Raw genomic sequence first — 16592 nt, 5'->3', positions numbered from 1 at the left:
GGCTGGGGGCCAGGCCAGAGCAGCTGGGTGTGCACTGTGCGTTTCACAGATGCCTGGAGGGAAAAGGCGGGGCCTGGGGGAATGTGGAGCAACAATGACTCTCATCCACTGCTGGGGGAATGCAAAATGATACAGCATCTGGAAGAAAGTTTGGCAGTTTCTTACAAAGCTAAGTATACACCTACCATGGAACCCCAAAGCACTCATAGATATTTACCCAACTGATTTGAAAAGTATGTCCACATAAAACCTGCATGCAACATTCACTGCTTTGTTCTTAGTCATTAAAAACGGGAAGCAGCCAAAATGATCAACAGGGGAATGGATAAACTGTGGTATATCCATAAAACAGAATTCAATTTAGTGATAAAAAGAACAAGCTATTGATCATGCAGTAACATGAATGAATCTTCTTTTTGAGATGGAGTCTTGCTCTGTTGCCCATGCTGGAGTGCAATGGTGCGATCTCAGCTCACTGCAACCTCTTCCTCCCGGGTTCAGTTGATTCTCCTGCCTCAGCCTCCTGAGTAGCTGGGATGACAGGCATGTGCCACCAAGCCCAGCTAATTTTTGTGTTTTTAGTCGAGACGGGGTTTCCCTGTGTTGGTCAGGCTGGTCTTGAACTCCTGACCTCAGGTGATACACCCACCTCGACCTCCCAAAGTGCTGGGATTACAGGCGTGAGCCACTGCACCCAGCCACATGGATGAATTTTAGATGCATTTTGCTAAGTGAAAGAAGCCAGACGCAAAAGGCACACGTGATATGATTCCATTCATAGAGCATTTTGGACAATGCTGAACCATAGGGATGGAGAACAGATCAGTGGTTGCCAGGAGCTGATGGAGTGGGGAGAGGTTGGCTCCAAAGGGGATGCATGGGAGACCTTGCAGATGTAGGAACTGCTCCTTTTGTTGCTGGAGTGGTGGATGGGAGACTCTACACATTGGCTCAGATCCATGGAACTGCACAGCCCTGAGACTGAACTTTCGTGTGTGCAAACTAAAAAAATCAACCAGGATGGAAATAAAAACTCATCAAACGTATACATGGGATACTTACATTTCATTGTATGTAGATTTTACCCTAATAATGTAGAAACTGAGGTGCCCTGAAGATCTCACTACTTACTTGGCAGACAATCTTAAAAGGGCCTCGGTTGCATTGTCAGGGTTTGCTACAAAATTAAACAGCATTAGCACAAAACAAACACAACATTCTTTTGTCTCTTTTCTAGGCAGCAGGCTTTATTTTGTGTGCTTTGGGCTTATTCTGTCAGGAGAAGGGTGCCTAGTGTCAAATCCTGCAAGGCCTGAGATGGGGGCCTCTCAGGTGACCTTAGGCCTCCCAGGTGACCTCAGATCTCTCAGGTGAGGTCTATCCTCCCAGGTGACCTCTGCCCTGCCAGGTGAGGTTCTAGCGCAGTGACTTTGACTCTTGCAGGACATGGGCTACTGCCAGGGTGTGAGCCAGGTCGCTGTTGTCCTGCTGATGTTCCCCAAGGAGAAAGAGGCCTTCTTGGCACTAGCTCAGCTGCTGACCAGCAAAAACCTGCCAGACACTGTAGATGGACAGCTGCCTATGGGGCCTCACAGCCGGGCCAGGTGATGGCTACACTGGCCCAGTGACGGCAACCTACAGCCATAGCGCCTTCTGTCCCTGCCTCATTCGGTGGGCTAGGCAGGGCACCATGGGTCCTCCCAGACACCTGGCTCTGTAGTGGAGAGAAGGATCGACAGGCTCCCCGCAGCTTTCACCCTCTCCTTTGTTCTGGAACCTGCCGCTGCCTAAGGAATTCTTTGGCAAAAGACTGCTTCCTGGGTCTCAGGGGTCGGACATGGGGAGGGTCAGGGTGGGGTCAGGGGCTGTCTTGGGAGGGGGTTAGGGACGGGTTCAGCGCCTGTCTGGGTCTGGGGTCAGGGCGAGGTCAGGACCTGTTTCCCAGGAGTCAGGGCCAGGAGTCACTGCCTGTTTCGCGGGTCAGGGTCAGCTCCAGTTCCCCTTCCTTCTGTCCTCGCGTCAGGCGATGGGTGTGGGGTCAACGCGGACCAGAGCCCAGCCGGGGCCCCTGCTCTGGTCTCTGCTGCCGCTGCTGCTCCTGAGCCCAGAGGCCGCCCCTGCCCCACAGTCCCGCCCCGCCAGCCCCTCACAGGCTCCGGGGGAGGCCAGAGAGAGCTTGGGGGCGCAGCAGGGCCGGGAGCCCGCAGCCAGAGCCCAAGGTCCATTTGAAGCAGAGGGTGTGGGGCCGAGCCGGCCTTGGAGGCAGAGGGCAGGGGGCAAGGGGCATTTGAGGGGGCCACTGGGCCACGGGGGCAGGGGGTCGAGGGCTCGGCAAGACCGGATGAGGTAAGGAGTGTCCGGGAGAGGCAGGCGTCTGCGCAGAGATGGGGGAACTGCAGGCTAGAGGCGGTGGGGAGAAGGCCGGGGCTCTGGGCCTGGTGCCAGGGCCGGAAGTCACCCGAATCCGTTGTCTCTCTCTCCTCCCCTCCCAACCAGGTGGCTCCAGAGACAACATCAAGCAAGGTGGGTCAGGCTTCCCGCTCTTGGTCCCAGGACTGGGTGTGGGGCCCACGAAACTGGACGGGGTGCCAGGGCCTGGTGCCTGGTGCCGGAGCCGGGTGGAGGGAGACAGCACCGGGACTGTTGCTGGGCCCTGGGAGTGGGGTGGGCCCTGGGGTCTCATGTCCCCTTGTTGAGGCCTGGAAGCGTAGGCCAGGGATCAGGACACTGCCCCTCAGGGGTCCAGGCCCGCAGCTCCCCCTCCCAGCTGTGAGTCTCAGAACCAAGGCTGTCCACATCAGCCCCACCCCCTCACCTTCTAAAAATAGAAGATCAGGAATCAGAGAGAGGGAGCAAGTTTCCCCAAGTCACACAGCACAACAGACTCCTGCCTGAGAATCTCTCTCCCTGGGATACTGGAGTGAGGTGCGGGGGTGGGCACAGCCACTTGGACACCCCCGAGACCTTCAGTCCTTTGATCTGCAAAGTAGGCATACAGGTGTTCTGATGGAGGGAAATAAAGTCCCAGGGCTGGATTCCAGTCCACCAGTCCTTGGCAGGTCCGGATGAGCTGCTGTGGCCACCCTGGGTCAGCCTTGCCCTGCCTGCCAGACCCCTGGTCCCTCATTCCCACAGAGCCTGCTCAATTGTATTCTGTCATCTGGTCCTGCTAGTGGCCATAGAAGGCAGATGCTGGAGTAGCCCTCAGTCATTTTGGCCAGGTCACCTATTCTTTGGCCTTGGTTTTCCCATCTGTGAAGAGAGCAGAGGCCTCACTGGGGTGGCATTCATGGGCACCACTAGTGTCTCTAACAGGTGGACCGGGGTGTCTCCACAGTGTGTGGGAAGCCTAAGGTGGTGGGGAAGATCTATGGTGGCCGGGACGCAGCAGCTGGCCAGTGGCCATGGCAGGCCAGCCTGCTCTACTGGGGCTCGCACCTCTGTGGAGCTGTCCTCATCGACTCCCGCTGGCTGGTGTCAACTGCCCACTGCTTTCTCAAGTGAGTCCTCCCTCCCTGGGCCCCAGCAGAGGGGCTGATGGGGAGGAAGATGCAAGGGACGAGGGTTAGGGGGCTGGGGGGGTTATGTCTTTCTCCTCTGGGCTTTGCTCTGGGGAAGTCTGCTGCCACCAAACTGATGCAGTGCCTGCCTTTGACCCGTAGTCCCCTCCACCAGGACTGTCCTCCCCACTCTCCACCCACTGTCCCTCCATCTGCCCAGAACCTCCTCATCCTTCATCCTCAGCTCTGGCAGGGAGTTCCCTGGCCCCTGTGTCTGTCTGCTCAACCCAGACATGCGTGAGAGCATTGGCAGTGTCTGTGCTGGCCACCTGCAGGGCTTCTCTTCAGTGTGCACCATGCTCCTGTGAGTCAGACTCCAGGCAGGGACTGGGGACTCTGCAGGTAGCCAGCAGCCAGGCGATGCTTTTTTTCTGTAAAACTGTATGCCTGGAAGGAGCTGTGCCAGGCTGCATGTATTGGTGGGAAGAGTGGGGCCCCCTGACCCTGGAGAATGACATGGACAGTCAGGGGTGCTACTCCTCTGGCCCTCCTGAGCCTGACTCAGTGCCCAGCTTCTGAACAGTCATGGAGGGACCCAGAGGGAGAGGAAGGCATCACAGTCCAGGTATGGAGTCAGCTTGGGCACCTAGTGGCTTTGAGACTCCAACTATTGGGCACTGTGAGCATCTCCTGGGTGTCACACCACGCAAGACCCTCTATGGCACAGAGTGTGGCAAGACCCCAAGTGAAGGTGTCTCTATGGGAAGGCGAGGCACAAGCTCCAACAAGCAGGATGCAGGAGAAAAAGCCCAGAGTGAGTGAGAAGAGCTGACCCGAGGCAGGGTCATCCAGAGAGATGCTGTAGTCTTGAGGGAGGATGAGGAGCTGCAGGGGCTTGCCAGAGGGGAGGCTTTGGTATGGGGAGTGTGGCGAGGGGTTTCCTGGCAGCTGACCCATGTGAACAAAGTCACAAAGGTCAGAAGTTTCATTACTTGTGTTCAGGAACAAGAAGAGCATCAGTTTCATGCACTCATCTGGGCATTGAACAAATCCTTTATGAGTGCTTACAACAGTGGGGAAGACACCCTTGGGGAGAGCAGGAAAGGTGGTTAGGCCAGGAAGCAGGTCATAGGTAGCCTTCGGAAGGATCAGGCTAGAGCCAGAATTAAGCCAGAGCTCCTCTTGTGTAAAATAAAAGGGCTGGATTTGATGACTCTGTCAAGGACTTTCCTGGCACTAGGATTCTCTGCTCCTCTGATTCAAGGGTGTGCTGGGGAAGCCATATGTCCTGAGGTTGTGAGTAGAATAGCCATTAGCCTCAAAAAAAAAAAAAAAGAGCTCCTGACTGTCAGAAAGGGGGATACAAAGCTGCCTAGAATCATGTCAGGGGAGAAGGACCCAGAGGTGTGTGGGCAGTTACAAGTGGATGTAAAAAGAGAGTGCTGCCCCGCACTCCCAGAGAATGGTAAAAATGGGCCCTTCCTCCTCCAGCAAATCCCAGGCCCCGAAGAACTATCAGGTTCTGTTGGGAAACACCCAACTGTATCATCAAACCCAGCACACCCAGAAGATGTCTGTGCACCGGATCATCACCCATCCAGACTTTGAGAAGCTCCACCCCTTTGGGAGTGACATTGCCATGTTGCAGCTGCACCTGCCTATGAACTTCACTTCCTACATTGTCCCTGTCTGCCTCCCATCCCGGGACATGCAGCTGCCCAGTAACGTGTCCTGTTGGATAACCGGCTGGGGAATGCTCACCGAAGACCGTAAGAGGGGTGTGGGAGAGGCGGGAGGATGAGGGAGGGGAAGGAGAGGGAGGCAGAGGGGAAGAAGGAAGGATGGCTTTGCCAGGCAAAGAGGAAGCCACTGGACTTGGCCCTCTGTGCCTCATTTCCATGACCAGTAAGGTGAGGACCACCACGCTGGGGCCTTTCTACTTCTGAAAGTGTGTGATCCCATAGCTTTAGAGTCCCCTGAGTCCCAGGCTCTGAAAGTCTGGGAATCTTTAACTTTTGAGAATCCAGAATCTGGGTTCTTTGAGTCTTCATGGTTCTTCATTTTAATGTTTTATTTATTTATTTATTTACTTATTTATTTTTTGAGACGGAGTCTCACTCTGTCACCTAGGCTAGAGTACAGTGGCATGATCTCGGCTCACTGCAACCTCTGCCTCCCAGGTTCAAGCAATTCTCCTGCCTTAGCCTCTCAAGTAGCTGGCATTACAGGCATGCACCACCATGCCCGGCTAATTTTGTATTTTTAGTAGAGACAGGGTTTCTCCATGTAGGTCAGGCTGGTCTTGAACTCCTGACCTCAGGTGATCTGCCTGCCCTGGCCTCCCAAAGTGCTGAGATGACAGGCGTGAGCCACCATTTTAAGGTTTTAGTCAGCCATGGGACTAAGATGACTCGACTGAACTCCAAAGACATGCTTGGGGGCTGGCCCATTCTAGGTCACCACCAAACACTTGGATCGTCCCTTGCTTGGGAAGGTGCTTGGGAAGAGTGGAGAGAAAACACATGGTGGCTCTGCAGTCTGAGGCTGCATGATCCAGTTAGAATGATTGCGACGTAGAACTGTTGACCTTCTCTGAACCTCATGTTGCTCTTATCCTAACATGGGTCATTCATCTACTTCACAGTCTTGTTACGTGACTGAATAACAGAGGAGAGAGTTGTGTGTGTTTTCATTGTTAGATGAGTAGGAAAGAAATGTAAGCAAAGATTTATACACAAGAGTGTTTATTGAAGAAAGGAGTGTTTACAGTTTAGGGAAATGCTTATGGTATGATGTTAAGGGAAAAAGGAAGAACATATATTTAATTATGTGTAGGGTTAGCATTTCTCAACAGAGGTGCTGTACGTATTTTTGATAGAATATGTCTTCACTGAGTGGGGCTCTGCTAGCATCCATGGCCTTTGACTGCCAGATGGAGGGGATTCTCCCTGATCATCTGCTGGCTTGTCCCCAGCATTCACACATACATCTGGTTATACCTTGAGGGTAGAGGCAACATATACTTGTTTTAATATCCCAACCGGTGCTCCTGGGCTGGTACCACCGTGCTGCATGACACTGATAGACCAGCATTTCTTGCCTGTAGCTTCGGAACTGGTCACCCAGCTTCCATTCTTCTGTGCCCCCACTGTAGGCTCCATGTGGGTGTCAGAGTGTTACTTTAAATATTAGTCATGTCACTTCCCGGTTCAATATTCTACAGTAACTTCTCATTTGTGCAAAATGAAATCCAGACACATGGCCAGGCGCGGTGGCTCATGCCTGCAATTCCAGCACCCTTCCCATCCCCCACCTCCCACTGCGCCCTTCCCATCCCCCACCTCCCACCACACCCTTCACATCCCCCACCTCCCACCACACCCTTCACATCCCCCACCTCCCACCACACCCTTCACATCCCCCACCTCCCACCACACCCTTCACATCCCCCACCTCCCACCGCACCCTTCACATCACCCATCTCCCACCGCACCCTTCACATCCCCCATCTCCCACCGCACCCTTCACATCCCCCATCTCCCACAGCACCCTTCACATCCCCCATCTCCCACCGCACCCTTCACATCCCCCACCTCCCACCGCACCCTTCACATCACCCATCTCCCACCGCACCCTTCACATCCCCCATCTCCCACAGCACCCTTCACATCCCCCATCTCCCACCGCACCCTTCACATCTCCCACCTCCCACCGCACCCTTCACATCTCCCACCTCCCACTGCACCCTTCACATCCCCCATCTCCCACAGCACCCTTCACATCCCCCATCTCCCACCGCACCCTTCACATCCCCCATCTCCCACAGCACCCTTCACATCCCCCACCTCCCACCGCACCCTTCACATCCCCCACCTCCCACCGCACCCTTCACATCCCCCACCTCCCACCGCACCCTTCACATCCCCCATCTCCCACTGCACCCTTCACATCCCCCACCTCCCACCGCACCCTTCACATCCACCATCTCCCACTGCAGCCTTCACATCCCCCATCTCCTGCTCCAGTCATGACATATCCCACCTTCCAGTGCACCCTTTCCATTCTTCATATTTCACTGCAGCCATTACATACCCCATCTTTTACTGCAGCCTTCACATACCCCACCCCATCCTCTTGGGCCTCCTGGGTACTCTTTGAACATCTCAAGGCTATTTCTATCTCGGGGCCTTTAGCTGCTGTTTTTTTTTTTTTTCTTAGCTTGCTTGTCATTCTCATCTTTGCAGGAGTCACTTCTTTACATTTACTATTCAGTTTTTTTTCTTGGTTTTACTTAATCATGTGAGCTAAAATAGGCAACCCCCTCTATCACATCTTCCTGTTTTATTTTCTTCATATCACTTAATCTAAAATATTTTTTAATTTATTATTTCATATAATCTGTCACTTTCTACTAAAAATTATCTATATCATTAGCATGTAAAAGACAGCACCAGGATAGCTGAATAGATGAGCGAATAGATCAGTGATTGTGTTAGTGAATGGATGGATGGATGGATGGATGGATGGATGGATGGATGAATGGATAAATGGATGGATAATGGATGGCTAGAATGATGGGTGACTGCATGGATGGAAGGATAAGTGGATGGATGAGTGGATGGATGGATGGATTGATGGATGATATTTGAGTTGGTAGATGGATGTTTGGATAGATGTGTAGATAGAAGGATTGGTGAGGGGTGGACAGATGGAGTGGGTGGATGTGTCAGTGGGTGGATGTGTCAGTAGGTGGAGAGGAGGATAGGTGGGTGAGTGATGGAGGGCTCGATGGAGAGATGGCTGCAAGGATGGATGGATGGGCAAATATCTGGAAAGTGAGTGGATGAATGGGTAGGTGTGGGAAGATAGGTAGATGGAGGAATGGGTGAGTGAGTGGATGGGATGATGGGTGGAGAAGAAAGGTTAGTGATAGATGGAGGGAGAATGGATGGGATGGTTCATGAAAGAGTAAGTTGGTCAGTGAATAGTTGCTAAGTTCCAATAAATGAGTCATGTGTTGGTGGGATTTGCCTCTTGTAGAATAAGAGAGGTGTGATCTATTGCTATGAGAGAGGTAGAGGGAATAGGATGACTATGTGCAAAGGTTTGAGAAAAAGAAGAGAAGCTTATCAAGGATGGGTAGTAGAGTGAAGCAGCAGTTAAAGCTCAGCAGTTCTGAGAAAACCTATGTTTGGGGGGTTGTGGTTAGCAGTCAGGCAGAGTAGGGGCTCAGAGTAGCCTGAACTTTCTTAGTTAACCTACAGGACATGTCATTGATCTCCCCCTTATCTATTCAGTGCAACTGTCACCACCCTTCTATCTCCAGGAGGGCAAGGTGGGCCTCATTGAGAACACACTCTGTAATACCTTATATGGGCAAAGAACTGGCAAAGGCGAGACCTAAGCTTTGCACGAGGTGATGCTGTGTCGGGGGGACTTCTCGACAGGAAAGTCCATCTGCAAAGTGAGTACGGTCATTTCCTCTCTTCCTTTGCATATTCTCTTGGCCTCAGTTTCCCTTGGGACGGGTCTCTGTGTTGCCTCTGCTTTCTTTGTGGCGTCCCTTGGAATTCCTGTTTCCTCTCCTCTGAGTGTCCTCCCTGGGCTCCATCCCTCAGAAGTCTCCCCTAGACTAGCCCCTTCCCCAGAGCATCTCAGCAGGAACATCTGCTGGAAGGATCTTCAAACAGCATTTTTTAATATATTTTAAACTTTTTATTAAAGCATAATATATATACACAAGAGTACATAATTAATAAGTATATAGTTTGGTGAACTTTCCCACACTGATACAACATGTTACCAGCACCCGAGAAGCACCCATGTGCCTCCTTCTTATCACTAACGCCCAAGGGTAACAAACACCTTCACTTTTAACACCGTAGATTCTGAAATTCCTGTAAGTGGAATTTACAGTCAGCACTCTCTTGTGTCCTAACAGTGTATTTCTGAGATTGGTCCATACTATTACACGTTGTTATGGTGTGTCCTTCTCATTGCTCGACAGCGCGCTATTGTGTGAGTTGAATTCTACATTGGATAAGTATTTGAGTAGGTTCCAAGTTGGAGGTATTATGAGTAGCTGTGCTATGTACATGTTTGTATTTGTCTTTGGGGCACAGATGAATATATTTTATTGCATAGAATCCTATGAGTAGAATTGCTAGATAAAAAGATGTGTCTGTGTGTTCAGCTTTGGCAGAGGATAGCAAACGGCCTTCCCTCTAGCAGAGGATGAGAGCTTCTTTTCTCACCAACTTTTATTCCTTTCCATCTTTTCTGATTTTGGCCATTTTGGCGAGTGTGTAGTTTTTGGCTTAAAATTTTTTGTATGTTTATTATTATTGGATATCTTTGTGAAGTTTCCCTTCAAGTTCTTTTTCTCCTCTCATTTTTCTGTTGGGTTGTCTGTCTTTTTCTTGTAGGAGCTCTTTATGTATTCCGGACATAAGTTCACAGTAAGATACATGGTGTGAAAATCCTTTTCAACCTTCTGTAATGTTCCATCTTATAGGTGGGGAAATTGAGGCCCAGAGAGGAAAAGTGGCTAGCCTAAGTGAGGCAGTACAACCTGGGCCCAGGTGTTGTGACTCCAAGGCCAACCCTGCCTCCACAACCTCTCCCACAGGTAGTAGCCTCTTAAGCTGACATCTGTGGGCCGAGCTTTTGCATAGACACCACTGTAGGGCAGAGAGGAAAGTGCTGGGACCCTGGAATGAGAGACATTGCTCCACCACATGTGCCTGCCCTGTGACCTGGGATGTTCTCTTCACCTCCTGAGCCTGGGTCCTTATCAGCTGCGTGAGGATTGCAAGGCCTCCTCCATGAGGTGGTTGGAAGGATGGCGTCCACTTGGAACCTCAGAGTGTGACCTTATTCGGAAGTAGGATCTTTACAGATGTAATTAGTTAAGAATCTCAAGATGAATCCATCCTAGATTTAGGGTGGGCCCTAAATTCAATGACTGGTGTCCTTAAAAGAGGGGGAGAGGCCATAGAGACACACATGGAGAAGATGGCCATGTGCAGAAAGACATGGAGAGGGGAGGGATGCCGCCACAAGCCAAGGAATGCCTGTGCCGCCAGAAGCTGGAACAGCCAAGGGAGGGTCTTCCTCTAGAGCCTTTGGAGGTAGTGTGTCCCTGGAAGCACGCTGATTTCAGATTTGTGGCCTCTAGAACTGTGAGAGAATACATTTCTGTTGCTTTTAAGCCACCAAGGTGGTGGCAGTGTGTTATGGCAAGCCCTTGGAAATGGATATGTTTGGCAAAGACCACAATGCTAGCAAAATGACAGATTGAAAACTAGAACCAGGTCTTTCCTTCCCCCTAGTCTGAGCCCTGAGACCCCCTGGCCCGTGGGAAGGGCTCATTGGCAGCACTGTTTTCAATATTGCCCGGCAAGCTAACTGAGTAGTGGGAGGGAGCTCAGCCCACCTGCCTGCCCAGCGGGAGCCAGCCCCAGGCTTCTTGGTTTCCTGTCCACGTCCACATACTTCATTGTTCCTCCTTTCTGGCTGTGGCCTGGCCCCTTCTCCTCACAGAGTCATCTGTACCCCAGGGGGAGCAGGGAGCCTGCCCAATGCCCAGCCCTGGTGGGGCTCAGCCAACAAGTCCTTAGTCCAGCTCCCTTCCAGCCTTGTTCTCCACCAGCCTCTCTTGCAAAGGTCATGCCCCTGGAGCCTCAGGGCCAGCACACTTTGCCTGCCTGCTGGACATTCCACAGTGCCCTCAGCCATGCCCCTCCTCTAGTTCCTTGCCCAGGCCAAGGACACCACTGAGGTGGACATCTCCTGAGCCTTTCAGCCACCACTGCCTGTCTGTGAGATTCCATCTGGATTCATCTCCTGCTGAGCCATCTGCTGTGGTCCCCGCCTCCACCCTGTGGCTCTCTTCTCTTCCCTGCATGGAGCACGCAAAAACAGCTTTGAGGAGAGAGAGAGCTGCAGGGTGACTCAGCGCTCAGACTGCGAGCAGGACACAGCTGGTTGCAGTCTTCACTCTGTCACTTGCATGTGCTGTGACCTTAGCTAAGTTTTCTCACCCGTGCAGTGGGCTTGCTAACAGCCTCCACTTCATAAGGTTCCTGTAGAAATGTAGCACCATGCCTGGCATTTAGCAGGTGCTTAATAAGTGTTGGCTTCCATGTTCCTGGCCTTGTCTGTTTTCCTCTATCTGAGTTGTACTCGTTCTTCTGGGCCTATCTCGGACCTGCCCTTTCACCCAATGTGGAATTCACCACCAGGCCCACCAGTTACACGTGGCTTCCTCTGTCTCCACAGTAGTGCAAACCACAGCCTAGTTTGCATGGGGTACATTAATGTTGGGACTTCCTCTGCGTACTCAGAGCTCCCAAGGGTCAGGGCCAGGAGACCCTTGGAGTCCTTCCCGTCTCTCCCAGACTGGCCCAGAATCAAGCGTGATGTTGGCAAGCAGATGGTTCATCTGCATGGATCACTGAGGCCTGGAGTAGTCAGGGACCATTGCCCAGAGGACCAGGCCTCCTCTTGCCCTCAAACAAGCTGGGTGGGCACTCCGAGTAGGGAAGCACTGAGGGGTGGATCTGAGACAGCGAAGGCACTTTCCACTCCCAAGAAGACCCCGGGCATGAATTTGCCAGGGCTGCAGGAGCAAATCCCCACAAACTGGGTGGCTGAGACCACAGATGTCTATTATCTTGCAGTTCTAGAGGGCAAAAGTCTAAAATCAAGGTGTCATCAGAGCTGGGTTTTTTTCTGGAGGCTCTAGAGGAGATTCAATTTCCTTTTCCAACTTCTAGAGGCCACCCACACTCCCGGGCTCATGGTCTCTTTCTCCATCTTCAAAGCTATCAGTGTGACCTCTGTGTCTGTTGTCATATCTCCTCCTCTGACTCTGACCCTTCTGCCTCCTGCCTTCCCTTATAAAAAACTTTGTGATGACACTGGGCCTTTTGAGATACTCCAGAATAATCTCCCATCTCAAGAGTCTCCACTCAACTCCAGTTGCAAAGTCCCCTACGCCATGTAAGATAACACATTCACAGGTTCCAGGGATGAGGATATGGATGTCTTTGGGAGTATTCTTTAGTGACCGCACCATGTCACCCCTTCTCTCTCCTCTGGCCTCCACTCCCCCAGCCCAGGCCCCTCCCTCTCAGTGTGCTCTCTTGCTTCTCATCAAACTGAGAAGATGAAGCAATGAGAAGCTCGCTCTTCTTGGCCCCACATCTGCCCACCCTGATCTGCCCAGTCTCTCCCCCTTGCCCCGATGGCTCACCCTGGGCCAACCCATCCTTGAGCACCGGGTCGCTAGGGCCTTTCCCCTACTCCTGTGTCCCCTGCTCTCCCTCTCATGCTTCCCACGTCAAGGCATGGCAACAATCTCCTCCAGCTACTGCCCCATTTCTCCACCTTTCTTCCCTGAAGACTCCTCCCAGGCCTGACTGCACTGAATCACCCAATCCAGCCTTGTCCCTCTCATGCCACCAAAGCCACTTTGTCCACAGCCTCTGCCTTGCCAGAGTCACTGCTCCCTTGACACATCAGCAGCATCTCACGCTCAGCTGCTGGTGCCAGTCGCCAGCCACTCCTCTCCCACTTTTTGCTACCAGCTTCCTCTGAGGAGATAGCAGACTAGAGGCCCCCCAGAATCACCCTGAGGACAAAGAAAGAGGAGTTAGCTTTGGGCGATGATCATGTCTGAGACACCAGGTGGCAAGGTCGGATGCTCTGTGCCTCCTCTTTCTGAGTCAGGGTCCCACTGCAGACCCACCAGATAGAAATCTCCAGGTATCAAAGCTCCTGAGCTGACCCTCAGAGTGGACAATTATGGATCTGAATCTATCACACGTGGACCCGCCCTCTGCCTTCCACACCCAGGACAACACACTGCTTGAAGCCTAGAGGGGACAGCTGTATGTACAGGGCCTGAGAGGGGCTGGGCCCTTCCGGCCTCTCAGTGCTGGAGACCCCGGAGCCGAGTTCTTAGCCTTCTTCCTTTTGTCTCCACACCTTTTCCCTGGTTGGTAAGAAAAGGCCAGAGTCCACAAGTCCTTTGGCTCCTCCTTCAAAATACCATCCCAAATCTGACCATTTCTTCCCTCCTGTAGTTTCCTCCCTGGTCCCTCCTCTCTACCTGGTGCTCAGCAACTTCTTTCTCTACATGGCACCAGACTGATGGTTTAAACAGGTCACGTGTCCCCCACCCTCCAGCATACAGTTCTCCAAGTTGCCCCTCTGCAGCTCTGAGACCTCCCTCTGCCCCCTCACTCCCTCCCACAAGGCTTGCCCCATCCTCTCCTGGTTTACACCAACTGGGCCCTCTCTTCTGGACCTCGCAGAGGTAGGTTCTGCTTCCTATTTGAGTGTAAGGTCAGGAAAGCTTGTTGTGATCCATGGATACGAAATGTCCTCCCGCTTCCATAGGGTCAGTTGGCTTATTTATCTATGCACCATGGGGGACGGGGTTTGTCTTTTCCCCGTGTTTCCCAAGAGCAGTGCCTGCACTGGATGCCCCAGGTGCACCCTGGACTAGTGGGTGGAAGAGCCGGCTGTGGGCCCTGCCTCCCACCACCCTGAAGATGAGACCCTTTCTTTTTTCCCTCCCTTCCTTCCTTCCTTCCTTCCTTCCTTCCTTCCTTCCTTCCTTCCTTCCTTCTTTCCTTTTTTTTGACGGAGTCTTGCTCTGTTGCCAGGCTGGAGTGTAGTGGCATGATCTTGGCTCACTGGAACCTCCGCCTCCTGGGTTCAAGCGATTCTCCTGCCTCGGCCTCCTGAGTAGCTGGGAGTACAGGTACACGCCACCATGCCCAGCTAATTTTTGTATTTTTAGTAGAGACGGGGCTTCACCATGTTGGCCAGGATGGTCTCAATCTCTTGACCTCGTGATCCGCCTGCCTCAGCCTCCCAAAGTGCTGTGATTACAGGTGTGAGTTACCGTGCCCAGCTGAGACCCTTTCTTTGGGTCTCACTTTTTGGCCCATGATATAGGGGGCTTTCAACTGCATGATCCCACCCTGACAGCATTTCAGGACTCCAGTAACTCCCAGCAACTTTCTGGAGACCCCTGCCTGCTTCCCTAGTGATGTGGGCTGTCTCCACAGGGCCTGGGCATGGGCACTTTCTAAAGATACTTAACCAAAAAGTTGAGAGAAAACCAAAGGCCTAAATGAACAAAAAAGGACGGGGCGCCCAGAGGGGATGTTCTGCTGCAGCTTAGGGTTCACAAGAGCTGCGCTCTGCACAGAGGTTTCAGCTGGCTGTGCTTTGCTAGCAGGCCCAGCCCCTCTCAGGCCCTGTACATACAGCTGTCCCCTCTAGGCTTCAAGCAGTGTGTTGTTCTGGGTGTAGAGGGCAGAGGGTGGGTTCACATGTTGATAGATTGAGATCCATGATTGTCCACTCTGAGGGTCAGCTCAGGAGCTTGATGCCTGGAGATTTCTATCTGGTGGGTCTGCAGCGGGACCCTGACTCAGAGAGCAGAGGCACAGAACGTCCAACCTTGCCACCTGGTGTCTCAGACACACTCATCCCCCAAAGCTAACTCCTCTTTCTTTGTTCTCAGGGTGATTCTGGGGGGCCTCTAGTCTGCTACCTCCCCAGTGCCTGGGTCCTGGTGGGGCTGGCCAGCTGTGGCCTGGACTGCCGGCATCCTGCCTACCCCAGCATCTTCACCAGGGTCACCTACTTCATCAACTGGATCAACGAAATCATGAGGCTCACTCCTCTTTCTGACCCCGCGCTGGCTCCTCACACCTGCTCTCCACCCAAGCCTCTGAGGGCTGCTGGCCTGCCTGGGCCCTGCACAGCCCTTGTGCTGCCACAGACCTGGCTCCTGCTGCCACTTACCCTCAGGGCCCCATGGCAGACCCTGTGATGACCGCAGAGCCTCTCGACCCCTTCTCTCTGCTCAGGCCTAGGTGTCCATGCTGGACCCTCCCTCTCCCTAGCCCACTGTCCCTCTAAATGGTTCCTAATCCTGGCTTTTCTGCCTATCAACGCCATTCCCCAAACCAAGCTTGGCAACACAAAACCAAACCTAATAAAAGAGTCATCTGCTCCTCCTCCACCCCGCACGGCCCTCCCAGGCCCCTCCTGCTCCTTAGTGCTTGCCCTTTCCATAGGATTCATTGTCTGACTCCCAGGGCAGGAACCTGGGACCTCACAGAAAGTATCTCAACTGTGGGCTCCTAGGAGGAAAGCAGGGGTAGGGGGGACACTAGGGGTGCTGAGGGAGCTGAGGCCACCAGCTGGGAGGGAGTGGGGTCAGTCTGCACTCAACGTTGCTCCTGCCACAGGAAGCACCCAGGCCTTCAGAGGAGCTGAAACTACACCTGGTGTCCACAGTGCCAGGGAGCAAGGGTTTCTCTGAAGTACAGGAATAGCGCTCCTGGGGCGTGGAGGAGGGAGGTTCGACTCCCAGTGGAGACGGAAAAAGGGAAGTGGCTGGTGCACAAAGTGATTGAGCAGGACAGGGGAACAGGATCCCAGCCATGAGAAGAGGGTTCCAGCCTGCAGCTAGAGTGCTTTCAAAACATGAGGGTCTGGGAAAGACTGACAGAAGCAGATGGAGGAGGGTCCTGATGCCAAGCCAAAAGCCGAGGTTTAGGTCAGCCATGCTCAGAGCTCTGCGCCTAGGGACAATTCCTGCCCCTCCTCACCTGTCCCCGCAGGCCCTGCTTTCCCCAAGTCTGCAGGCACTTGACCCACTGCCCATCTCCAAAGCCCCCAATCCTACATAAACATGCTCCCTCCTGTCTAAGGCCCTTGGCCAACCCTGCCCCAAGAAGTCTGTACTCCTCCAGCTGGTAGAGCCTGGTATTACCTTATCTACTTAGCTGACGCAGGATTTAGTGCCCCAGCAATAAGCCTCAAAATAGTGTTCTGGGCCATCCTTCCTGCAAGCCTGCTGGACACAGCCCTGTGCAGCCAGCGGGACTCCTAGAGGCCTCTCAGCACAGCCTAACCCCAGCCTTCAGAGACCACGAGAAAACGGGAGAGCTCCCATTTAGCACATGTCCGTATGGACAAGGTGCCATCCAAAAGGTTCAGTGCACATTGTCCCCAGTCTTGGTATTGGCCACATTTCCTGTACCCTCACAGGCAAGGGGCACA

At 52.9% G+C, this 16592-nt stretch overlaps 1 protein-coding gene across 1 annotated transcript; it reads left to right on the top strand.

Annotated features, from left to right (window-relative positions):
* The first annotated feature begins 1446 nt into the window (after nt 1–1446).
* LOC472985 (putative serine protease 47) lies at nt 1447–15369 on the top strand. The gene is made up of 6 exons (XM_054658892.1): nt 1447–1604; nt 2493–2523; nt 3316–3500; nt 4992–5278; nt 14771–14925; nt 15043–15369. Exons 1-6 carry the CDS (start codon nt 1447–1449, stop codon nt 15352–15354), a joined length of 1128 nt encoding a protein of 375 aa, XP_054514867.1. The 3' UTR covers nt 15355–15369.
* Nucleotides 15370–16592: the final 1223 nt, after the last annotated feature.

Source organism: Pan troglodytes, chromosome 11, assembly GCF_028858775.2.
Source record: "Pan troglodytes isolate AG18354 chromosome 11, NHGRI_mPanTro3-v2.0_pri, whole genome shotgun sequence".
In the NCBI taxonomy this organism is placed as follows: Eukaryota; Metazoa; Chordata; class Mammalia; order Primates; family Hominidae; genus Pan; species Pan troglodytes.
This window is presented reverse-complemented; position numbering and strand designations above follow the sequence as displayed.

Excerpts from the sequence above, each read along its gene's own strand:
- LOC472985 (XM_054658892.1), top strand. The coding sequence starts at position 1,447 with ATGGGCTACTGCCAGGGTGTGAGCCAGGTCGCTGTTGTCCTGCTGATG. Across the intron at positions 3,501-4,991 it reads ACTGCCCACTGCTTTCTCAA|CAAATCCCAGGCCCCGAAGA; the intron begins GTGAGTCCTCCC and ends TTCCTCCTCCAG. Across the intron at positions 5,279-14,770 it reads CACCGAAGACCGTAAGAGGG|GCCCTGTACATACAGCTGTC; the intron begins GTGTGGGAGAGG and ends AGCCCCTCTCAG.